At 52.9% G+C, this 24432-nt stretch overlaps 8 protein-coding genes across 8 annotated transcripts; 5 read left to right on the top strand and 3 right to left on the bottom strand.

Annotated features, from left to right (window-relative positions):
- Positions 1–843: 843 nt before the first annotated feature.
- BO97DRAFT_345597 (uncharacterized protein) lies at positions 844–4233 on the top strand (the record flags this gene model as incomplete). Its single annotated transcript, XM_025691777.1, has 2 exons — positions 844–1040; positions 1134–4233. 2 exons carry the CDS (start codon positions 844–846, stop codon positions 4231–4233), a joined length of 3297 nt encoding a protein of 1098 aa, XP_025551261.1.
- A 991-nt stretch (positions 4234–5224) lies between these two features.
- BO97DRAFT_405817 (uncharacterized protein) lies at positions 5225–6834 on the bottom strand. The gene is made up of 3 exons (XM_025695281.1): positions 6339–6834; positions 5929–6210; positions 5225–5854 (listed from the first exon to the last, which is right to left on the bottom strand). Exons 1-3 carry the CDS (start codon positions 6475–6477, stop codon positions 5691–5693), a joined length of 585 nt encoding a protein of 194 aa, XP_025551262.1. The 5' UTR covers positions 6478–6834; the 3' UTR covers positions 5225–5690.
- Positions 6835–8208: 1374 nt separating this feature from the next.
- mph1 (3'-5' DNA helicase) lies at positions 8209–11968 on the top strand. Its single transcript, XM_025695282.1, has one exon. It carries the CDS (start codon positions 8503–8505, stop codon positions 11866–11868), a length of 3366 nt encoding a protein of 1121 aa, XP_025551263.1. The 5' UTR covers positions 8209–8502; the 3' UTR covers positions 11869–11968.
- A 1808-nt stretch (positions 11969–13776) lies between these two features.
- Positions 13777–15182, top strand: cap2 (F-actin-capping protein subunit beta). The gene is made up of 5 exons (XM_025695283.1): positions 13777–13880; positions 14011–14390; positions 14492–14761; positions 14838–14885; positions 14940–15182. The coding sequence occupies exons 1-5, from the start codon at positions 13852–13854 to the stop codon at positions 15011–15013; spliced, it is 801 nt and encodes a 266-aa protein (XP_025551264.1). The 5' UTR covers positions 13777–13851; the 3' UTR covers positions 15014–15182.
- On the bottom strand, positions 15177–16158 carry BO97DRAFT_470653 (mediator of RNA polymerase II transcription subunit 11). Its single transcript, XM_025699966.1, has 2 exons — positions 16012–16158; positions 15177–15871 (listed from the first exon to the last, which is right to left on the bottom strand). Exons 1-2 carry the CDS (start codon positions 16096–16098, stop codon positions 15395–15397), a joined length of 564 nt encoding a protein of 187 aa, XP_025551265.1. The 5' UTR covers positions 16099–16158; the 3' UTR covers positions 15177–15394.
- Positions 16159–16339: 181 nt separating this feature from the next.
- BO97DRAFT_391142 (putative transcription initiation factor TFIID subunit) lies at positions 16340–19543 on the top strand. Its single transcript, XM_025693809.1, has 5 exons — positions 16340–16655; positions 17027–17168; positions 17220–17263; positions 17320–18134; positions 18189–19543. The coding sequence occupies exons 1-5, from the start codon at positions 16470–16472 to the stop codon at positions 19240–19242; spliced, it is 2241 nt and encodes a 746-aa protein (XP_025551266.1). The 5' UTR covers positions 16340–16469; the 3' UTR covers positions 19243–19543.
- A 128-nt stretch (positions 19544–19671) lies between these two features.
- On the bottom strand, positions 19672–21277 carry ppe1 (putative ribosomal protein/carboxylic ester hydrolase (Ppe1); the record flags this gene model as incomplete). The annotated part of the gene is made up of 5 exons (XM_025697025.1): positions 19672–19889; positions 20022–20275; positions 20388–20478; positions 20564–21084; positions 21150–21277. The coding sequence occupies 5 exons, from the start codon at positions 21275–21277 to the stop codon at positions 19672–19674; spliced, it is 1212 nt and encodes a 403-aa protein (XP_025551267.1).
- A 1073-nt stretch (positions 21278–22350) lies between these two features.
- BO97DRAFT_345644 (uncharacterized protein) lies at positions 22351–24016 on the top strand (the record flags this gene model as incomplete). The annotated part of the gene is made up of 2 exons (XM_025691780.1): positions 22351–22503; positions 22583–24016. 2 exons carry the CDS (start codon positions 22351–22353, stop codon positions 24014–24016), a joined length of 1587 nt encoding a protein of 528 aa, XP_025551268.1.
- Positions 24017–24432: the final 416 nt, after the last annotated feature.

Here is a 24432-nt window from a genome sequence, read left to right on the forward strand (position 1 = left end):
CCATGTTATGACGGTCATACCCTATACATTCAGTAGTATACATGCCCACTGACGACCAATGATCATTTGGTCCGCGTCATGTGGTGTGTGAATCGGTCGGGAACCTTACGGACGAACGAAGAGGGAACCGATAGGAGATAAGTAACTAACTGGTAACTAGTGACTTAGAACGGTTACGGAGTGAGTTACTAACCTTGGGGATGTCATCCATGCTCCTGACCCTGACCCGGTTCCCCTCCCCCTCCTTCCCTCCTTTCCCTATTTCCCTTCCCTCCGGATGATAACATCTTCTCTAATCTACCCATTCTACCTTCCGTGATCTCATTGTCACTTACTTGCCTCTTCTTTGCTCTGCCTCATTTCTCGATACGGCATCCGTATACTACTTCCCTCCTTCAACAGTAGTGTGGACAGACGGTCACAGCTGTGCTGCCGAGCTGTCCTGTATCTCCGATCTATCTACCGGCATATCAGTGAACGGGTCCCCCGCTCTAGATACGTTGCTGGTCGTCGCCTGCCGTCTCGACTGCGACAACCCGGCACGCTTCACGCGTTCTTTCATATCTGCTACCTTTTGCTTCTAATTACTTTCCACAGTAAGAACACTTCCCAAGCGTTTGGCCAGCCCGGTCTATCGGATGAGTCATACTGATAAGCGTTTTGTTGACCTTCACAGTCTTGCCTCCAAAGGACTTGCTCCACACCATTCTAGATCCCTTGATCGCGACTCTCCTTGCACGTCGACGATATTGTCAGATCCGTTCTCAGACCTTGCTAAGGTCTCTGGGAGCGGTCATTTGTCTAAGGCCATACTGCCTCAAAGTAGGCAGCCCCTCCATTTGAATGCCACCGGCAGCCTCGGACGATTTGTTTCGCCAGCAGAGCCGGTCTTCAGGTGACACCATTCCACCTCCCGAGGATACTACCCGTTCAAACCTGGAGAATGAAATCGGGGGAAAGAGCAAGAAGAAAGGGAAAAGCGGATCGAAGGCCAAGGCTAAAGCGGCGAAAGCAGCGGCCAAGTCCTCACCTGGCGACCTGTAAGTCTGGCTTGCTTCATATCATCGGGATTTATCTACCCTGCCACAAGATTCCAAGCTGATGAAGGCCTACTTTTGTGCCCAACTACACAGAGATGAAATCTCACCACCTCTGCTGGCAGAGCCGTCGTCTTGTCCGAACCCTACATTAGATCCCCCAACCAGTCACAACATTGTTTCCCCAGGTCTTGACGCCCTGGACTCCTTGGGAGATTCTCCAGAGAACGATGTCACCTACCGGACGGATAGTTGGGCTAAGTCCATTCCATTCGGCAAAAGTCCTCCAAATGACGTGACGGATGGGGAGTTTGCTAGCGGATCCCCATTCGGATTTCTCACAAGCCATGATAAAGGCGGTTTTAGTCACCCTTCATCGGCATCGCCTTCTAGCAGGACAAGGCCTCTGAGTTATGGCCATGGGTACGCTACCAGTAATACGTCCAGGCAACAGTCTGTGGACCGCCATAAGAGCAACTCTGTCAACAGCCCATTCAATAACCAGATACCCTTGCCACATTTGCCACAGGCTCACTTCTACGGCGCCCCAGATGTTGATTTACCGGTCTCTTCTGGACAGAGTAGGCCGATCAGTGAGGGGAGCTACTCTTTCTGTGCCTTTGACACAATCCCGAGCCCGTGGTTCAAGGCGTCTAGGATCGGAAGCAACGTTCTTCTGGTCGGTACAGATGGTGCTCTAGATATTCTCGCAATAGAAGATCAGAAGACTCGTCTGGTGGGTAAGCTGACAGGCCTGCCTGGTCGGGTGATCGAAGCCAAATTGTTGACCAGTACCTGGGCAAATGACCCGAATCCCGCACCCAGACCACATATCGCCATCATTACCCATGGACCCTGTTCTATTCCTGAGGATGAGGGCCACGCCTCCTCCACCGGGTCGGAAACAAACGAAATTCCGGCTGGCCGGCCATCAGTTGCTGGTGGTCGTATGAACAAGGACGAATTGAAGTTTTACCAAACACGGGTCGATGTTTATTCTTTGAGAGATGGAGAACATATCACGACGCTCCTGACGACACCACCAGTCCAGTCCTTTGGCAATATCCCGGGGATGCCGTCTCTGGCTCCGCCGCCTGTCGGCAACCTGAAGCTTTATGCTAGCGGCAGCTACGTTGTTTTGGCCTCGGGATCTAGTGGAGAAGTTTACATTTATGGCATAGGCAGGTACCAATGCCTTGGGAAAATGTGGACGAGTATTCAGTCGAAGGAATCTCGACGATATTCGACCTCTTCTAGCTCCACTGACCCGGATGCCTCGCAGTCCGACTCTCCACACGGGCTTCCCAATCACGACAGCCCGATCATTTCTCTTAGAGGAAGGTGGCTGGCCCTTGTTCCGCCCTCCGCCACCTACAGAGCGTCCCTTCGTGCAACGGTTCCTGCGTCTCTCTTACAGGGAAAGCCTGTCGGACTTGAGACTCGTAGCCCACCATCGCGACCAGCAGTAACATGCGTGACTGACGTCGGCGAAGGCGAAAGCTTCTTTGGCAAGGTCGCTCGAGGCGTTACACAAGAGCTTATGCGTGGTGCTCGCTGGATGGGTGATCAAGGTCTACAAGCCTGGAACAGTTACTGGAACAAAGAACAAGCACAAAGCATCCCTTCACGTCGTTCTCCCAACTTAATGGATTTCTCACCACAAGGCTACAACATCTTTCCTCCAACGCACTCCCAAGAAACCCAGACTGCTTCTCCGGCCGAGCCGGATTTGGTTGCGGTAACGGACTTACAAAGACTAGAAGAGGGCACAGAAACAAAGAACGCGCTGTTCGGTTCCATGACCACGTTTCAGGTGCCAAATGGCTGTAGCTTTCTCTCCTTCTCTCCCAACGGCTTGATGTTACTTACGGTGAGTAAGAAGGGAGACGTGCAGTATGTTTGGGATCTTCTGCAGGCGAAGTATTGCCGGGCAGGGGCTTTCCTATCCGACGACCCAACAGCTGCACACCCGAGCGTGCGACAGGTTGCGAGATTCTCACGGTTGACGGCATCTCGTATCATTGACGTGGTATGGTGCCCTCCATCTGGAGACAAGCTCGCAATTATTACTGGTAAGCCCACGGTGCATGTTTTCGACCTGCCACGGGCTGCTTTTCAGTGGCCTCCTTTCCGTCGGGCCAGACCACAGCCTGCCAAAGTCCCTAGCCGTGATTTACCGGCCGAGGAGCTGTCTGACCGGGCTGCTGCCCCGAACCCCCTATCAGCAGCTTTCAAAATGGTTGGAGGGAAGACCCAACCCATCCTTGCAGCAGTGAGGGGTCGTGCACCATCGACTGGCGCGGCCTTCAATACGATGAGCGGATTCACGATTCCTTCTACTGCAGGTGTGAGTGGCAAGGCCGTTGCCGCTGGCCTCAGCAAATCAATGGGCGCTGCGGCCACTGGTACAGTCAAGACAGTCAATACATTTCGGCATGGGGGTGAGCACCGTCTGCATCTCTCCGGGCTTTCCCGTGACCCAGTCGCTTCTCGTGTAACTTGGATAACCAGTAAGGGTTTACCCTTTCTGGGACTTCTCGATGGAGGGTTCTTCCGCTTATATCGAATCAAGCGCTCGGTGTCCACCAATCGGAATCGGCAGCTGCAGTCAGTGATTGGAGAGAAGGAATTGGAATTTCGACTACCTCCGAATCTGCAGACACCTTGCGGCCCTCTGACCGTTGGCACCCTTGGCACCCCAGGCACGGAGGCCAAGGTCTGGGCCACTCTGGCTCTGCCGTCTTCCACAGCCCGGCCTCTTGTGTCGTCGAAGCTCAAGGCTCAGCCGCTTTCGCAGGCGGAAATCGAAACGAATACGCCTTACCAACCATTCCACACCGACCAGAGAGTAAACCTTTTTGTCTACTCGGAAACAGATGACATTGGGACATCCGTACCCACAGGTCAGTGGGTCTTTGGGGGCTTCATGCCGACGTCCAAGCTTCACGTGCGCCCATTTAGCGCCCACAATGAAGATGATGAGGATGACATGGTACATGAGCAGCATCATGGCTTTGGAGGCGAGATGGAGAACCTTATCAGCCTAGGGAACAGCACTGGAAACCTTGAAGAAGTAGTCATCACGACTCGTCGGAAGAAGAAGTCAACTTTAGCCTTGGCCTCGGGCAGTGGGGTCGACGATGGATTTTTTGAGGATGACTGTGAGGTTTTGGACTTTGCGCGAGATCGAGTTTGACATCAACACCGGTCATACATCATTGGGAGTGGCTTTCTGGCATTTGGCTAATCTACAGTAATCTAGACATTACATTGGTACTGGCGTTGGCGTGCTTGGGATTCTGATTTCCACCTTTTCCACTCCTGATATCGATCGCTCATTGCATATTTCCCTATAGCATTCTTATTCACGCCTGCGCCATCAATCGATAATCTTCTTGCACTCAGTGGAGTTCAACAACATGGCAGGATCATTGGCTTACTTCGAATCTGGTGTTATTGCATCCATACGAGTGCTTTGCCCCCTGCCGCTCCGGCTTCTCCTACGAGATAACATTGCATTCTGAACTGTGTTTCATAATAATGTACTTCTTAACATCTAGATAAGGAATTTGTTCGGGCCATTGTTGGATTTATACATATTTTGCACATTCAGGTAATATTATCTTGATACTTTGATACTCAGATTTTGTTTACACTTTCGAAGTGGATTCATGGAATCTCAAACCTTAATCATCCTGTACCTGAAGAATGCGGGGGAGGAAGCGGGGAAGAGGAATTTCGTGTGGAGAGATGGACGCCATCGAGGACTGTAGGACTGTATGGTGAGTGGCAGCAGTTTCACAGCAGTGGAGTCATGCTATGCAGATAGACCCATCCCGGATCGACAGACTAAACTGATCCCCCAACACCACCGCATGGGTTGTGGGCATGGTATGTAGTCACTTTGAAATCAGCAACACTGCATAAGATTTATCCTCTACATGAGCAAGTTGCACTGGCGACGTCATTTCATAATGGGGAATTTTTGCTCTCTCGTCATCGTTGAGTGGTTATACATCCCCCTCCCTCTTCCCCCGTCTCTTGCTCAGTAGGTGTAGTAAGTGGCCCCTCGAGTAGCGCGAGGTGCCTCGATCGGTTTGATATGATGTCACCGCTTAAGAAATGGAAAAGGTAGGACAGGGTTTACAGATCTGCTATGCTTTGCTTGACAGCCGCTTAGCTATTACGTGGGATTGTAAAAGACCTCGCGGTGCTCAAATACCGTATGTGATCGACGAACTCTCAGAGAAATGAGGGCAGAGATATGATTGTTATACAATAATACTAGGATCAGCTCAGTGAAAGCGCGTGTGGGGTAGTATTAGTGACAGAAACAGTCGAGGTAAGTTAGTTATTATGACACAAGGTTGGACAAGATGTCGAGAGAATTGAGAATAATAAAAAAAGAAGCAAGGGGCCAAAGCAGAAAACTGAAAGCTGATATGTGTGTGCGCGTGTGTGTGATATCCCATTAAATTAAGACTTCGTGTGTTTTTACCCTTCCTACCGCCCTCATTCGTTTCAATCTCCCATATGTACTGAGAATAGGTTGAAGTGTGCTTCTGTGCTGCTGTGTTTGATTTGTGCTCGGTGTGCGAGGAGAGAGAGGGAGTTTCTCATCTTGACCACCGCATTGATCACTGAATCAGACATTTACAGAGCCCAGGCGGCGAGGACGAAGCCCAGGAGACCGACGGTGGAAACGCCCATCTTCAACTGCGTGATGGCAGCCGAGTTGGAGGTCTCGCTGGACTTGGCGCCGGAGCTGGTGGCGGTGCTGGTGGAGTCGGAGGAACCAGACTTGGAGGAGCCGGACTCTTGAGGGGGGGGTTAGTTGTTTGTGCGTGTGAAAGATGGGTTTGTGGTCACCAGGATAAGGGAATAAACGTACTGCTAGAACCAGTGGAGGAGCTGCTGCTGCCGCTGCCTGTGGTGGTGGTACCGTCGTTGGAGCTAGCAGTGCTGGCAGAGGAGCCGGCGGAGGCAGTGGCGCTGGACCAGAAGTAGCTGCTCACGCAGCGGCTCTGGCAGCTGGCATAGGCGTCGGTCTCGCTGGTGGAGCCGTTACCCTGGGGGCAGGCGGCAACGCAGCTGGTGGTGTCGTTGGCCTGAGAGTCGTTGGGGCAGGGGACATTGTAGCACTTGGCAATGCAGCAGATGTCGGTGGAGGCGCCTGGATGGTTGGGTTAGAATGGGTGGCGATGCATACAAGTGAGTTGCGGAGGTAAATGCGCGTGCAGTGGGCACAACCACAGCCACGGTGGGAGTGGATTCAGACTGAAATGGTAGACAAATACGTACAAGACTCAGCGCACTTGGCCTGGGGAGAAAGACTGGCAGTCGTGGTGGCAGCGCTGGCAGTGGAGGAGGCAGTGGAGGAGTCCTGGGCCACGGCGAGCACCAGGAGGGGGGAGAGAGCGAGAGCGCTGTTGAACTTCATCTTGACAGTTGATGGTGTGATTGATTGGTGTAGTAGTAGAGACAGACGTTAAGTTTTCCTTTTGAAGGCCCGAAAGAAGCGAGTAACGAGCGAGCGCAAGATATGGAAGAACGAAAGACTGTTGAGGAGGAAGAGAGGAAAGAAAGGGAAGAGAAGAGAAAGAGAGGGAGGAAGAAAGAAGTAGTCGTGGGACGGCCAAAACAAAACAGTGGCGGGAAATTGAATTTAGTGCCTGGATTAATCCAATTCATTCACTAAGTTGTTTCTTCTTCTTGGATGATTAGCGGGGGTTTCAGCCAGTGGTTGGCCTCCTTTCGCATCCAGTGGCACGACTTCTCTTTTGCAACAACCACCAACTCCAATTTGGTTCAGATGCGCTGTTCGGCCTCACCCGACTGACTGACTGACTGACTGACTGACTGACCTAATTGACTGATGACTGACTGACGGACTGACTAACTAGCTCGCTCACCCTTACATTGGTGGCAATTCAAACGGCCCCATACTCGATTTGCTTCTTGACTTTGTCTGTCACCCTGAGCTATTGACGTGATCATCTATTCTCTCCTGTCTTGAACAGAGTGTGATGGACTGACTGGATTGTGAATAGATAGATAGATCGGTGACGGAAGTGGCCCAAACCGCGAACGGATCTAAACAAGTCTAAAACTCCACTCTGAGTCCACTCTTCCTTTCCCTCAAGAGACAATCGCCCGGTGAAGCGCGAAGGGCGGACAGACCCTTGGAAAATCTGGGGACTCCAAAGCCGCTCCAAGCCTCCAAGGGCTCCCAAAGGAGGGATCGGCCAAAAATAACCCTGGCGTGGCACTATCCTCGCTGTTAGTCTGGCTTTAGCCCTTCTTAGTCTCGCTCCTCGTCCTCCCATTGCTGAATGCTCTTATCCGCCTCTTCGCTGGCTGCTCCACAACCAGGAAAAAACTGGGCGCTGATAAGCCCGGCTTCTCGCTTGGCTAATTGAAGGGCAGTGAGCTGATTGCTCGTGGCAGTGGCAACAAGTGACTGATGGTCATGTGCAGAGGTCTATCAATCTCCCTGGAGTGCGGCCTGCAGCCTGCAGCCTGTACAGTCCCGGGATCTAATAATAACCACATAAAGTTCAAAGCCCAGTAGGTACTCCGTACATAGCACAACCACAGGACTCCTCGTGAAATGAAAGGGCGCCGGCTGAGACTCATCAATGTGGTTAAAGTTCCGTGGCTGCAACACTACGGATCACTCCTGTTCTCCATTACCCCAATTCCCCGGCTTGGTTGGAGCTGCCTTCTCTCATCCCTACAGAATAATGACCCCGGCGTTACACCACAGAATCTTCAGGTGCTGGCTGCCTGGCTAGGTTCTTCCAACTCCCAGTATTTCCCCGGATCTGACACCTTCAGGATCACACAGTCAATCCCCTATACTCTCGGGATATTGTGGCCATGAGCGAAAATGCGAGTAAGCGCGGGAAGTCTCAAGGCAACCGACTGTCCGCCAGTGTGGCTCGTGCTTGATTTAATGTCTTGTCTGTGTTGTTGTTTGTTTGTTTTAGTGAACACGCTAAGGGGAGCATCGGCCCCAGTTGGCTCTGTTAATCCAAAGAAGTGTGGCACAGAATTAGTCCTTACCGTGCAGACTCGGGCTAGATGACTGAACTAGACTAATACAATTGAATATAATCCATCCCGCTCGTGGTCATGGCTCTGCGCCCAAGCGGACTTTCCTTGTGCGGCCAGACAAGTTCAAGTTCCACAGCATGGTTGAGATGTATACATCGAAAATTGATAGCAGGAAACACATCCAATCGTTAGAGCAATGAAGAGTGCCCGGTCGATCGCCGGTGCCTCCCTGGCCAGCTCCAGCTCCTCCTTGCCAGCTGCGGGAGGACAAGATACTAGACCAAGCTAGGAAATCATGGACTTTTCGTGACTAAGCAGACATGTGATTGCGATCCGACGCGTCGCGTTACGAACATGGCCAGTTCGAAAGCACCGGACGATAATCCCAACGAACCAAGTTGGGTTCGACATGTCTGACCTGGACGGGGAGTCTTCCGACTACTTCGACGATGATATTGGGGATTTTGTTGTCGACGATGGCTCCGATGCTGCAGCCACGCCCACCGATCCGGATTCTCCCAGACCAGCCAAGCGCCGTCGCCTGAAAGCCGACAACAAGACTTCATCACGACGAAGAAAACAACATGATCGAGATGACGCTCGAGAGAGCTCGGAGTCCTTCAGCGGGGGCGATGACGAGGAGGAGCTAGAATCTCCACATTCATCGTCACCTTACTTCCCTGAAGCTCAGGAGCGGGAGGCGCAATCCAAGTATAAGTTGTTCGTCCCGAAGAACCGAAATGTTCAGGAGAACATCTTCGTTACTCAGCTCACGCAGCCTCAATCGCCACCGGAGTTGATACGAGGTCCGCGATGGAAGAAACCGGACCCCGAGGTACCCCCCCGGATGGTCGTTCCGGTAGCACATGCAGTCAATGGAGGCGGCGGCGAGGACGTGCCGAAAGATGAATTCGAGGATGACGACGCATTGAAAGCGGCAATCGAGGCTTCACTGTTGTCTTTCGAAGAGGAAAGCTCTAAGAAGTCTCACACACCAATGGGTAATCAGCTGCGGCCCCGGTCATTTGAAGGCTCCTCGAGTGAGCAATCAGGCGAAGCTATGGACATTCCTACAGAGCTTTTAGACGACATACCCGATGACGCTTTTGACTCCGATCTATCCTTGTCCCCTCCTCCACCAACGCACAGTCGCCCGGTGTCAGGCTCCTTCACGCAAAGCGTGAATCGCCCACTGGGTGTTCATCAAACGACTTTGTTTGACATGGCAGCTCGGAACCCAGCAACCCAACCCCCGCGTGGCGAGCAGGCCATGTCACCACCCGAGAAAGTCGAACCTCCGACACAACACAAATTGAACCACGGAGCTCTAGACACATGGGTCTACCCAACCAACCTGGGAAAGACGCGAGATTATCAGTTCAACATTGCCCAGAAAGGATTATTCCATAACCTGCTCGTTGCACTGCCTACTGGTCTCGGTAAAACATTCATCGCAGCCACTATCATGCTCAATTGGCTACGTTGGACGCAAGAGGCCCAGATCATCTTCGTCGCGCCCACGAAACCGCTAGTCGCTCAACAGATCGACGCGTGCTTCCAGATCGCGGGTATTCCCCGATCCCAGACTACGATGCTGACCGGCGAGGCTGCCCCCGGCATTCGAGCCGAGGAATGGAAGACCAAACGTGTCTTCTTCATGACTCCTCAGACCTTGATCAACGATCTCAAGACCGGAATCGCAGATCCCAAACGAATCGTTCTGCTCGTCGTAGACGAAGCTCACCGCGCAACAGGTGGGTATGCCTACGTCGAAGTTGTCAAATTCCTTCGACGATATAACCAAAGTTTTCGTGTACTCGCTTTGACAGCAACGCCCGGGTCCACGGTGGAAGCTGTGCAGGCAGTGATCGATGGGCTAGACATCTCCCGGGTCGAGATTCGCACGGAGCAATCCCTCGACATCCGCGAGTATGTTCATGCTAAGGATATCGAAGTGCAAACTTTCCAGAACTCCGAAGAAATGGTCATGTGCATGGATTTGTTGACCAAAACCCTCCAGCCGCTGGTCGACCAGCTTCGGAGCCTCAACGCCTACTGGGGCCGTGACCCCATGGGCCTCACTGCATTTGGACTAACCAAAGCCAGACAGCAGTGGATGATGTCCGACGTCGGTCGGAATGCGCACTTCGGGTTAAAAGGCAAAGTGAACGCCATTTTCACCGTTCTTGCCAGCCTTGCGCACGGGATTGACCTCCTGAAGTATCACGGGATAACTCCATTCTACCGCCACCTTGCACATTTTCAATCCAACACCGATGGGCAAAAGGGTGGTAAATACCAGCGACAGGTCGTCCAGGATGAGAGCTTCAAAAAGCTAATGAGCCACCTGCAGCCCTGGACAAAAAACCCAGAGTTTATCGGCCACCCCAAGCTTGAATACCTGAAGCAGGTCGTCCTGAATCATTTCATGGACGCGGGCGAAGGTGCGGGGGCCGCCGCGGCAGACCAGGCGAAACCAGCAACGAGAGTTATGATCTTCGTCCATTTCCGAGACAGTGCTGAAGAAGTGACGCGGGTCCTCAAAAGGTACGAGCCGATGATCCGGCCTCATGTCTTCGTCGGGCAGAGTAGCGCCAAGGGCTCGGAAGGCATGAATCAAAAGGCCCAACTCGGGATCGTACAGAAGTTCAAAAGCGGCACATACAACACGATTGTGGCAACATCAATCGGTGAGGAAGGGCTAGATATTGGCGAGGTCGACCTAATTGTGTGCTACGACTCGTCTGCCTCACCGATCCGCATGCTTCAGCGCATGGGCCGTACCGGCCGTAAGCGAGCGGGCAACATCGTTCTGCTCCTGATGCAGGGCAAGGAAGAAGAGTCCTACATCAAAGCCAAGGACAACTACGAGAAGATGCAGCAGATGATTGCCAGCGGCACTCGATTTGCCTTTCATGAAGACCAATCCCCTCGCATCCTTCCCTCGGGCATCCGGCCTGTGGCCGATAAGCGGGCGATTGACATTCCCGAAGAGAACACTGTGCGCGAGCTGCCCGAGCCCAAGCGACGAGGCCGCGTTCCCAAGCGACCGCCCAAGAAGTTTCACATGCCAGACAATGTGGAAACAGGCTTCACGAAAGCGTCCAGCCTGGCCGAGGGCGGCAACAAGCGTAGGGAGACGAAGAAAAGTAAGGCTCGCACACCGACTCCGGAGCCCGTGTCACTCCCCGCGCTTGAAGACGTCTTGCTTACCCCGGCGCAGCAAAACGAGCTTGACGTGCATTACGGCAAAGTAGGACAGCCGGATGCGCCGTCGATCTGCAACCCTCGCACTGACGCCTTCCCGCGCCTTCAGCTCACACCCCGGCCGATCAAAGCAGTGCAGCATGGGTCTCTGACCCGGCGCATGATTGGGACTTTGCAGAAAATGGACCGGGTCGGCGCGGACTGTGAGCAGCAATACAGGCGTCTCTTGGCGCTTGGTCTGGACGAGTTTCAGGATGACTCGGACGCTACTAGCGGCATGAACGAGCCTGAAAGCGGCGACCAACGTCAACAGCGCAAAGCGTCTGGCTTCGTCCCCCCAGTCAAACGCAAGAGAGATGGGCAAGATACTGAACCAGATAAGCAGCCAAGAACTCGTACGAACCAGCCTCTGGCGGTCGAGGCGACAGCAGAGGACTCATTGTTCTGCTCACAAATGACGGAGGACATGGGTGAAGATTTTCCCGACGTCTCTACTCTTTTGGACAGAAGTGCCGAGAAGAAGCAGAGGTGCCGGCAATTCGTCATGAGTGATGATAGCGATGGCTGACGGGGGGATTGACTTGAATAGATGACACTTGGTGTTTGGTTAAGTGCCCGTCTGTTTCGGACATAATTTCGGCTGGATATACCCTTTTACCAATCACAGGAATTATTTTTCAGGACATGTTCTGTCTCAATCACGCCACGTAGTAGACTGATGATATGTCATGTAGAGTAGCAACACCGTCACTTGAAGACATTCAGTGTTTCGGCTATCAGTCCAATCCTCTAGACACTCTCAAATAAACGGCTTTATCTTTACCTCTTTCGTCTTCTCTCCCCAGGTACATCCTCTTACTTTCCCAGGATCTTCACAAAAGTCATACGCCGCAGCTTACATTAACATAAAGTTCTCGGAGAAAGCAAATAGACGGCGGTAATGTCTAGCTGACCTCCGGTTCCACCAACCGTCAATCAGATTATATCCCATTCTCACATCCCCAATTTCGATTACCATGCCAACCATGAATATACCACCCCTAGTCCTTACAATGCTGAACCCCGCCATCGCCTGCGGCTACGTCCATGGGGATCTTGCTTACAAAGACTGCCAATGGTCCCGTGTGCGATCGACTGGACGACGGCGTCAAATTGGGAGACTATACTGCTGATGCGAGTTGGCAAACTCGTAAATTGGACCAAAGATAAGGATGCGCAGTGGTTCACTGATCATGAGGTCGACAAGAACACCAATTGCGGTTACTCGTACGGCAATCCGTGCATCTCGGGGTATAAACGACTGTGGTGTTTGGTGGCTTCGGGCTGGTGAAAATGGGGTCCCATTTGGTGGTAGGATATATGCTTTGGATCGCTGATGGCTTATAGATGGATAGCTTTTTTGGTCTTATAGCATATGGGTACCTTACAAACTGCGACGGGTCTGTCGATGGAGGCAGTCCTACGTGGTCGGGATGGATCAGTTGAGAAGTCGACATGTTTGTTTGGGGGAAGCATTGAGTCAAGTCATGTTTGATATCGACGGAAATGACAATCTCATGATATTAACATGCTCGTCTTCACCTAGCCACCTTTGCCTGAATAGCGCTCGCAGTTAAATTCACACTTCGGTTGGCGTGTGCTCAGCCTGGTTGTGATAGCCTTTAGTTTTATATCTCTTCAAAAAAAAAGCTACCAGTTGAAAGGATCTGGAGGTAGCGATGGGATCAATTCCAACATTTGAAGCTTTAAATACTATGGAGGCAGTATTCGAGCTAATACACCCAAAACATAATTACTGGGATGAACCTATCCTTTAGGGCTGCAGTTTGTTATAGATACAATATCCTACGGAGCTTAAGCTTGGTCGCCTTCAGATCCTGGGCCATCTCGTCGGCTGCAATGCGGGATGACTGCAGCTGAGCTGCTGTTACACACGCTGACTGTGATCTGTTCGAGTAGCTGGCAAAAAGGCACGAGCCAGGTGACCTCCCTCCTGTGGCTTGCCTGAAAACAGTCATCGTACTTTATCCCGCACGCATGTGGAAAGCCAGAGATATAGCGACGGGAGAAGTCTTGGAATCGACGAATCTTGACTGATGTTGACCACGCGCACTTGGCGCAGTGCTTCTCATCCTTGACCCCTACCGATGAAATGCTCCCGATTTGAAACCCTCTGCACCGGTCTCCAGACGTTTGGCCCAGGTGCCACCGGAATCTGAGGTTGTGAGCCGCTATTGAGTCTCAAGATGCAAAAGACAAGAAATACTAGATAGCAGCCTTGGTCGAGACGGACCTGGCTCTCTGAGAGTTAGTTGTATTGTCTCTTGACAGTCATTAGGAAGTAAGTGGTTGCGCGTCATGGTTACGGGCATACAGAGAAGGAAGCTGATAAGGGGAAGGGAGGAGGGCCGACCCGCTTTCTCTAAACAGCCACGCTACACCGCTTACAGTAATCCACCGTCACCCCCAGGCCCAGCTCCAAGAGTAATTACGAAGTAAACAGCAATCTAAGTAAACACCGCGGCACCATTGATTCCACATCATCACAACCATGGCTGACGCGCAATTCGATAGTGCGCTGTAAGTGTGTCTTGACTGAACTCTTTCTATAACACTTAACTACCTCTTCCCTATCGGCGAAGGCCCGACCCCTCGCCGTGCAACCCCGCTTGCAGCATCCCGCTGACCATCAACATTGTGCTGCTTGCAGTGACCTCCTCCGGCGCCTCAACCCCCGCGATACCAAGCAGAACGTGCAGGCGATCACAAGTATTGTCCCTGACCTGACCGAAGATCTCCTGTCGTCTGTGGACCAGCCCCTGGAAATCCGCCGCTGCCCCAAGACAAACCGAGACTACTTGCTCTGCGACTACAACCGGGATGGTGATAGCTATCGCTCTCCTTGGAGCAATGAATTCGACCCCCCACTCGATGACGGAACGGTACCAAGTGAGAGGGTGAGAAAACTCGAGGTCGCTGCCAACGAGGCCTTCGATGTTTACCGGGAGCTGTACTACGAGGGCGGCGTGGGAAGTGTGTACTTCTGGGACCTGGACGATGGTTTTGCCGGTGTGATTCTCTTGAAGAAAGGTGCGTCGGGCTTGACCCTCAATGCTTGACATTTGAGGGCTTGGTGAAGCGGTGTTAATGGTGGACTGCTCGGTTGCTAATGTCGTCTGGTTCAATAATAGGAGTAACCCCTGGCGCGAAGAGCTCCGGAGAGTGGGACAGCATCCACGTCTTCGAGGCCACCGACCGCGCTCGCATGTCCCACTACAAGTTGACCAGCACAGTCATTCTCCATTTAGCGAATGAGTCTGAGGCCTTGGGCGAGATGGACCTAAGCGGTAACATGACCCGCCAGGTGGAAGTCGATCTGCCCGTCGAGTCGGATGCAAGCCACGTTGCGAATGTCGGCCGGCTTGTAGAGGATATGGAGCTGAAGATGCGGAACCTGCTACGTACGTCTTTCGGATTACCTACGCTTAACTGCGGACCATGTCGTCAGGGATGTTGGCTAATACACAGGTCTCGCAGAGGAGGTATACTTTGGCAAGGCCAAGGACGTTGTGGGAGAACTGCGCAGTAAGCAATTCCTGCCACAGAACAGTATGGTACTATCTTACTGACATGTTGCAGGTCTGTCGTCCTTGACGGAGGCGAACAAAGAGCGGGCTAATCACGCCGAGATGATTAGATCCATGCAGCGGTAATCGTGGCCGCTGCTCGGGTCCTGTAAGAGCGGAAGGATGCTTCACTTGGCCATCATCACCCACATGTTTTGTCCTTTCATACCGCGAGTTTGCCATTCATTTAACTGTATGTAGTTTTTAAAGGTTCCTGGGGATCCGCATATTACTTGATTAGGGCGCTGTCGTTGCAATGATCATGCTTGGGCCTAGGCACGGCCCAAAGCTTTGTCCTATATATTCAATAGGCTTGTATAAATAACCGTGGGTATCATAAACTTCTGCCCTTCAACAGGCCATCGTCCTCGCGATGGCCACCGAGCTTCTCCAACCGTTTAACACCGAAGCGTAATGGCCGATAGTGTCCGCCTCGAACACATGCGTGTGCCATCTTTAATTCTTCAATCATGAGTCCACCTCCATCTTTTCCCGTCCGTCCTCCGCATCCGTAATTTTTCCCGTTGTTGCTGACGAAGGTCCGTGCCGAGCAAGGTGCTCGACAAACTCCCTGGCCGCAGCCCACAGCTCCGCCTCCTTATCTTTCCCAACCGTATCCTTCCGACTGTTGAGCCAACTCACATCCAGTGAATTCGATGAAGCGGCTGCAGTTGCCGCACCAGCTCCCGCTAGTTCTCCTGTTCGGGGATTCGCCGCGGAGGCCGCCGCCTCCGGCGCAAGAATCCCGGCTTCCTCCAGCGCGTAAACCTGGCGACGTAGCCGGACGTCAATGGATGAGAGGAGCGCAAAGTACTGCGAGGTGGCTTCTTTGAAGCGCATCTTGTGAGCAGCTAGGGAGTTGTTTTCTAACGGCGAGTCGGGAGTTCGGGCGTTGGTGAGGGCTTGGATCGCGAGGCCGGCGGAGTGAATGAGTTTGGCGACATCCTTAACACGGATTAGACAATGATTATGATGTACGTAGTGTTACGTTTCTTGGGCTGAGTAGATCAAGCCTCAGTTGGGAAGCATAATGTTCATTGTCGTCGAATTGATGCTTGGATTTCTCAGGATGGGAAGTCGCTTACCTTGTCGATTTCGTTGAGTTGTCGAATGCGATCTGCAGAGGTGAAGATTTGATCTGGAGATCTGGAGTTGTTGCCAGAGTCGGCCATATTGCTATAGGCAGGGTGAGGCACGACAGGGAAATCGCTACCTTACCAGTGACCACAATTATCGATGATAGATCAATGGATGACTAGTTGGTCAGTGCATTCACAAGGAAGCATGACATCACGTGATAGAACCAGGCCAGCAACACGCTAGTTCACAAACAGAATAGCGGCTCCAGCTGCGGACTTCGCAAAACCTCCGGATTGAATCGCATCCCGAACTGCTTCCCTCCCCCGTCCGCGTGTTGGTTTCTCCCTCTCTGCACTGCTTTTGTGAGCGTTATCGCTTCATTTCTCTCCCCCTTCTGGACAGCTTCCGCTCGGCACAAAGGAGCTTCCACCCAGCTGAACCACCTGTTAACCTTTCAGCAGCCATGTCTGCGCCAGGCGGGGCCCCGAGCCCAGCTCCCCGAAGTGGAAGTATGGGGCCCGGTCCAGGTGGGATGTCGATGCCTCCTCAGCAGCCCATGGTCAATACCGGCCCTGTGACGCCAGGGCCCCCTGCTCCGCCGCCGCCGCCGCCAGGGGGACCGATGTCGCAGCAAAATCTCAATCAAATAGTATGTATACATCTCTTGTTTCGGGTCAACTGTGTTGCCTGTCGTGGAAGATGATTTGCGGGGAGGGACGTGTGCTGTGCGGATCCAGGCATGGTGTTGCGCTTTTGCTCTGAATACGAAGCAGGAAGCTTGCTGTGCAGATGCCGTGAATCACTTACTGCTTAACGGTCACTATCGCTTGAGCGAAGAAGCTAGAGTGCTTTATCGCATGTCCGGCTTTGGTTGTCTCCGAGCTCAAGGCCTTCCTATCTGTCATCGCCTCCTCCATCTGGAAGGACTCTTTGTCGTGGCGGCCGCTTTTATTGCTTGCAATCAGTTTTCCGACTATGGTTAGTGTTGCGTTGGTTACTAACAAGATGTTCGAACAACAGGTCATTGATTACCTGGCCAAGAAAGGCTATAGCCGCACAGAGGCTATGTTGCGCATAGAGTCGGCGCACCAAGAGATCGATGGCCGCCCGCCTATGCCTCCTCTCGGCGAAGATGCGCGTCCTAAGTACCGACTTGGATTCGGTAAGTTTGTCCCATGTTGTGGGTAATCCTCGTTATCTAATGCTATCATAGACCTGCTCAAGGCCTGGGTTGAGGACAATTTGGATCTCTACAAGGTATGGTCACCGCATCCGAGACCGGCATATAGATGATGCTCACAAACTCCAAACAGCCTGAGCTCAGACGTGTGCTGTGGCCGCTTTTTGTCTACACTTTCATCAACATGGTGTCCTCATTCAAACCTCAAGAGGCCAAACAGTTCTTTGAAATGAACAAGAATCACTTCTTACCAGAACATACCGAAGATGTTCGCGCTCTGGAACCGATCAGTCTTCCGGAACACGTCCAGGAGAACGCCACTGCCAAGCTGTACAGAACAAACAAATACCGCTTAGTTCTAAGCCATCCAGCATTCTCCAATCTCATGCAGTTCCTGGAGAGCAAGCAGAAAGAGGGTGGATCTGACATGACCGCAATCCTGAGCAGTTATTGTACCATCATCACGAAAGAGCGCACTTCCGACGACCGATTCAGTTTCGCGGCAATGCTCGGCCAGAATGACGGCCCCCAAACTTTTCCCAGCGAAGATGAGGGTATCCCTGGCCACCACCCCGGTTCTGCTTATACTGGAGACAACCCAAATATGGCCGGAACTCTGCCCAGACTAAAGCTTGGAAAGCTTCCATTTGAATCAACGCTGGAGACTGATGTTCGGGGCGAGCTCGCGGACGAAGACGCGAAGCATCCCCCCGCCCCGGGTCAAAACACTTTGATTCAAGAGTTCGAGCAGATGATCAAGAAGGAGGACGACGAAGAAGCGCCTACTCGTGCCGATATACCTTACCCGCCATCTACTGCTCGAGATGTAGCGATTGAAGTTCAGAAGGTCAAAGAGAACCGCGACAGATTCAGGATTGAAGGTAGAACCGGTGGAGTTGGTCCGGCCATTAGTGTTTGCATGTTCACTTTCCACAATACCTATGATGGGTTAGTGGCCCCTATCTTCGTGCTGTATGGCGGCTCATGACTAATTACGAACAGCGTCAACTGCTTGGACTTCTCCGATGACCTGATGCTCGTCGCAGCTGGTATGCAAGAGTCTTATATTCGGGTCTGGAGCATGGACGGAAAGAAGATTCAGTCGACCTACGACAACGTGGATGATGCGCCCTCAAATTCTCGCCGACTGATTGGGCATGCTGGACCTGTCTATTCGGTAGCCTTTGCGCCCTCCATCACTCGTGCCGATAACGCCATTGCTCCGACTAATGCCCGTTGGCTGCTCTCCTCCTCCGCCGATAAGACCATCCGTCTATGGTCTCTGGATCTATGGCAGTGCATGGTAGTTTACAAGGGTCATGACCAGCCCGTTTGGGATCTGCAGTGGGGCCCATTTGGTCACTACTTCGTGTCCGGTGGCCACGACAAAACAGCTCGCCTCTGGGTCACTGATCACATTCGTCAACAACGTATCTTTGTCGGACATGAGCACGATGTCGATTGCGTTTGCTTCCACCCTAACTCGGCATACATTTTCACCGGCAGCTCGGATCACACAGTGCGCATGTGGGCCGTAACTACGGGTAACGCGGTCCGCATGTTCACCGGCCACACAGGCAACATCACAGCTCTGTCGTGTAGTCGCGATGGAAAGCTCCTGGCCTCCGCTGATGATCACGGATCTATCCTTCTTTGGGACCTGGCCCCAGGCCGACTTCTCAAGCGCATGCGCGGCCATGGCAAGGGTGGCATCTGGTCGCTCAGCTGGAGCGTCGAATCGAATATCCTAGTCTCTGGCGGTGCAGACGGTACGGTTCGCGTCTGGGATATCGCTGGTCCTGCGCAGGATCCGGCTCAGGGCCGAGTCGTCGGCGAGGGCGGAGCAGGAACCAAGGTTGACGGCGGCAACCCCCCTGCGGCCAGCACGCAGGCCTCCAGCTCCGTCGGCCCCGGCATGGGAAGCAAGAAGAAGGGCAAGGACGTGGTGGTGACGCCCGACCAGATCAGCGCTTTCCCGACGAAGAAGAGTCCGGTTTACAAGGTCAAATTCACCAACATGAATCTGATCATTGCCGGGGGTGCTTATCTTCCTTGAGAGAGGGCGGCGGAGGAGATGGGTGGTGTGGTGTGAATTACATGCACAGTGGCGCAAGATACCCGTTTTCCTTTTCTATTTATTGTATCTTCAACCTTTATATTACTCTCCGTCAGGAAGTCCCGTCTTCTCCCTGCTTATATTGCCGCATGTGTGTTCGTTAGTGATTGACTGGATGATTTGGGCGGCGTCTGGATGGGAAACGAAACGGATGGCTGGTGGCTTTTGGTGTTTACTTGGCCGGCAGCATATTTATTTGAATGTTGGAGCGGGAATTGACAGAAAGGCCAGAATAATATACACAATTTCTTCTATCTGCACCTTTAGTCCGTATCCTACTTCACACCTACGTACACACCTACAAAACTCAACAGAACGTACCAAGCGCAGACGATATACTCTAGCACCATGTAGACCTCTATACGCTACCTACCCCCTCTTCAAGCCGCTCATTCCAAAGCCCATCCCAGCGCCATCCCCCTTCTTCATCGCCGCCTGAGCCTGCAGATCCGCCACCTTAGGCGGCAACACCAACGCACTCCGATCATTCCGCCGATAGAAATCCACCAGGATCTGCGCCGTCTTGGCCGGCTGGTCTTCCTGGATGAAGTGTCCTGCTTCCGGGAGAACCTGCAATTGATATTTACCTAGCCATTTGACCCTCGGTATTAGTCACGGCCTCTGTCTAATGCCCTCATTCCTCATTTCAATTGCAGACACAATCCAGGCTGAAGGCGCTTTTTGTTGCGAAAGATCGGTATAATTTTGAGAAAACGTACCTTGCATCTGCCCAATCATCAACTCCTTATCTAGCCGATCGGTCCCAGCCAGCAGGAGTAGCTTGCCACCACGCGCGTCGAGGAACTTCCGACTCAGCCCGATGAACCAATTCTCCCAGAAGGGTTTCGTTTCCGAGAGATTTGTGCGCCAAATCCAGGGTTTGGTGGGGTCTGTTGGGGCCGGTTGTTCGTAGAGGAGAGAGGGCACGGAGATGCGGGCGGAGGTTTTGTTGCGGATTGTGCGGGAGCGAGTGCTTTTTTGATTTAGGGGGAGATTGTTAGCTGGTGTCGAAGGGGGGGCGGGATTGGGGATTGTAGTTGAGGTTAGAGCTGAATGCGAGGGAAAGAGAGGGGAGGTTGACATACTGCCATTCTATGCCGGATGCTATGGATGGGAAACGGGATGGACGGGTCAGGAGGTATGTTTCCATGCTTTGGAGGGCGTCCATTGCGGAGCCTGGGTTTGGGGCATCGTTGTTAGTTTTGCTCTTCTCTTGTTTTTTCATCTAGCCATCGGAGGGAGGTGAGCTGTCGAGACGTACCCTCGACGACATCAAGTACTGCATATGCCAGTACCTTGGACCCTAACTCGCCGGTCTTGGCGACGTCGGTGATCACGGCCCCTCCCAGACTGTGTCCGACGAGGACCAGGTCCGGAAGACTTTCCCAGCCCATCTTGGCCTGGGTTTCGCGGACGACGAAGACAAGATCTCGATTGAGGGTCTCGAGGCTGAGGTCGAGGGGAGGAGTAGGCGGGCTTTCTTCCTGGGCTCCCTCGGCCCCGTCGGACGTGGAGGCTACCACTGTGCTGCCGTGGTGGCGCGCGTCAAGAGACAGGATGCCTGCTTTGGGGAGGAGCTTTCGAATCTCCTCCGCGCAGGCGGCGAACGAAAGACCTGAGGACCCGGCGCCGTGGTGCATGACGAAAAGCGGACTGCCGGAGTCGGCGGGAGGGGTGAGATAGACATGGTGGGTGATATGTGTGTTGGTGCTATCATCGATCTGGTGGAGGTACAGATCTTGAGTGAAGAATTCGGTCCAGCTTAGGCTTGTTTGAGGGGAGCTGAAGAGCGTTAGCTGTGGGGACTTTTTTCGCAGATAGAGAAGGAGGAAGGAGCGTGTCTGTACCCTCGGTTACCGTTGGGTCTGGCGAAAAGATTGCGACTGGGAGAGGGGATGACTGTGCCAGTGGATGAAGCTGATGAGTAGTCCTCATCGTGACTAGACTCTCCCGGTTCCTCGTTGAGGGGTTGCATGGGAGAGGACGGAGATGCAGACAGATCGTGAGGAGGCTGTTGGCGTGAGAGCTTGGCCAATTTAGACTTGGCGAAGGATTTCTGCAACTCGCTCATGAAGAAGATTGAACTCCTGACAGGGATTACTGTGTCCTGGAGTTGTTGTTCAGGCCCAATCGCCGCAGGGAGAAGTTGCCCAACAGCGCACAGTGGATCATGCGGTTGGGTGAAGGTTGTGTGGCCGGCAAAGGCAAGTCCTAGGAGAGATAGTGCAGACTCACAACAATTCCAATTGATTATCTCAATGAGATTATGGTCTAAGAACTGGTGCACTCTATCAGCTAGTATTGAGTTGTTCGCATTGTTCGCGCATTTATGCATGCATGGGGGTTCCCTGTTTGGTGCATAGTCAGATTCGAGCCAGTCGGTGTCTACCAACAGGGGTACCGCACGTACCAGTCACTAATACCTGTAAGTCTCAAGAGTGGATCTGGTTCCAAGCTTCAGGTCCGTGATATAGTCTATCGGGTTTGATTAACAGATTGTTTGTCAATCAATTGATCAGATCGGATCTGATATGGAATAGTCCGTCCTCAATGCAGCCCGCCTGAATTAATTAATTAGATGGACGATCAGGTGATCGTCATCCTCCCCGCCTTTCTTTAATCTATTTCTCTTCTCTTCTCTCTTCCTCTACCTCACATCTCTCACTCGGGTCTCTACATCGTCTTCCATTTATTCCTATACTGCAGCTGCTACTATATGACCTTGTGTACCATGACTGTTATCAGATGTAGCGGTGAAAACTGGCATGAACCCTGCATGACGTCAGCGAGTGGCATTCCATCTGGGGAAAACCCGTGATTTCCACCATGGTTCCCAGTGACGTCAAGCTATCGAGATCGATCTTCTTCCTCCACGGGCTTCCTTCCTTGCTGCCATGCTGCTGCCTTCGAGACTCGACCTTTTCAAATCGCTTTTCAATAGTTCTTGCTTCTTAACACTTGATCCGTGGACGCGTTTACAATTTGTGTGTCACCTGTACATCTAATCAAAGTTGAAGCCGACTTCGAGTGATTCGCTCTACAGGCACCATGCCGTCCTTGAGGATTGGACGAAACGATGAGGCCCAAAGAGAGGAGCGGCCGGACAATGAGGGAAACGACACGCAACATCCAGAGCCCACAGAGCGCTCGCGACTCTTGCCGCGCGATCCTCCGGCCTACCTGAGTCCGGATGATCCTGCTGTGAGTGTTCCATCTCGGTTGGCATAGAAGCTGAAGGACTTTTAAAAAGTTGTGTGAAGCTCACATCTCCCAATCTCAGGTCTCCCCGTACAATCTCTGGAGTATCCGTGCCCTCCGCGGCCTGTCTTCCCTCTTTCTCGCCTTGAGTTTCATCTGGTGGACCTTCCTTCTTGTCTCCCTGTTCGTTAGTCCTCCCATGATGCATAGTCGAGGATCTGGCTTCTTTAGCTTCGCCTATACCACCCTTACCGCTGGGTACCTCGTCATTAGCCTGCTGTTCTTCGCCGTGCCGTCCAAGCCGATGACTGTCTGGGGTATCATTCTCGGGGTGTTCCTCTGCATCGACATGATCCTCACACTCGCCGTACCCCGTATCCGCGTCGAAGAAGGCTGGGTCGGCGTGGCCTCGGTTGTCTGGGCCACCTTCATTGCTCTTTACAGCATCTTCCAAAACCGGGCCGTAGACTGGGGCAAGCGTGAAGAGGAAGAACGTCTCACAGGTCGTCCCGAAAGCCGCCGTCCGCTCCGTGAATGGGTCGCCGTGCTGCTTCAGACCATCTTCATGGCTGTCTTCGGAATCATTTCCATCCTTTTCACAGCTACCTTGATTCTACGTGCCCGCGACGCCTCTCTCCCCGCGCCAGGCAAGAAGTACCTCGTCAACAGCAACAACTATCAAGTTCATCTCCACTGTGTCGGTAGTCCGAACGCAACAACTCAATACCTGAACGATGTACCCACTGTCCTTATCGAAGGCGGCGAAGGCCCTGTCGAGCACACCCTCCAACCCTTCATTGACAGCGCCTACCAAAGCGGCCTGGTCCCTCGCTACTGCTACTGGGATCGCCCGGGCTTCGGCTGGTCCGACAACGCTCCCTCCCCCTACTCCGCCGGAATGGCTGCCGACGCGCTTTCGGAGGCGCTTGCTCTGGCTGGCGAAGAAGGACCCTGGGTTCTCGTCTCGTCCGGTGTCGGCGGGATCTACAGCCGGATCTTCGCTAGCCGGCACCTGCTCGAGGTGTCCGGCATCCTGCTCATCGACAGCATGCACGAGGACTATCTCTCCAGGGTTGGCTCCCCCGGCCGTGGCTTCGGCCTCTGGCTCCAAGGCGTTCTCTCCCCGCTGGGACTGGACCGCATCGCCGGCGCCCTGTTCAAGGGCCGCACCCGCGAGGACCGCGTGTATGGCTGCAGCGCCTACCAAACTGGGAAATTCATCAAGGCCAAGCTCCAGGAGAACCTGGTCGCCAAATCCATGACCGCCTCGGAGGTCCAGACGGCCCGCCACGTCCAGATGGCCGACACGCCGCTGGTCGTGGTCAGCTCGGGCGTCGAGGTCCGCAGGAGCCACAAATGGGCCCAGACGCAGGAGGATCTGACCAAGATCACCCAGAACTTGAAGAATTGGGACATCGTCAACAAGGCGCCGCACGAGGTGTGGAAGACGGCCGAGGGCCGGAGACTTCTGGAGAAGAGACTGGGTGAACTGCTCGAGGAAAAGAAGGAGGAGTAAGCGTTGAACACTCCGTTTGCAATCATTCTCTCTGTGTCTTTTCCATCTGCCTATCTAAAACTTTCGTATTTTTCTCATGTGGTCCTGCACACCCCTTATTCTCTTCATCACTCCTGAATTCGTGTGTTCGATACGTCCTTGAATCTGATATGGGTTGTTCTTTGATCTCATCTTCTTTGACTTGCATGCACACATACTCAAATTGGGAAATCATGATGTTACGACTTTATTTGCGGCTTCTATTCTGTATGATACTCTTCAATCTTCATTGATCGGGTGGATGCCTTGGGAGTCAAGGACGCCACTTCCAGGTTTGTTTATGCCTCTTCTTTATTTTTTTCTTTGTTAATCACAAGCATTGGGTTGGATTGTCAGGACACTCATTGGGAATACGTGTGATATGTCTCTTTTCTTTT

This window comes from Aspergillus homomorphus, assembly GCF_003184865.1.
Source record: "Aspergillus homomorphus CBS 101889 unplaced genomic scaffold BO97scaffold_19, whole genome shotgun sequence".
NCBI lineage: Eukaryota > Fungi > Ascomycota > Eurotiomycetes > Eurotiales > Aspergillaceae > Aspergillus > Aspergillus homomorphus.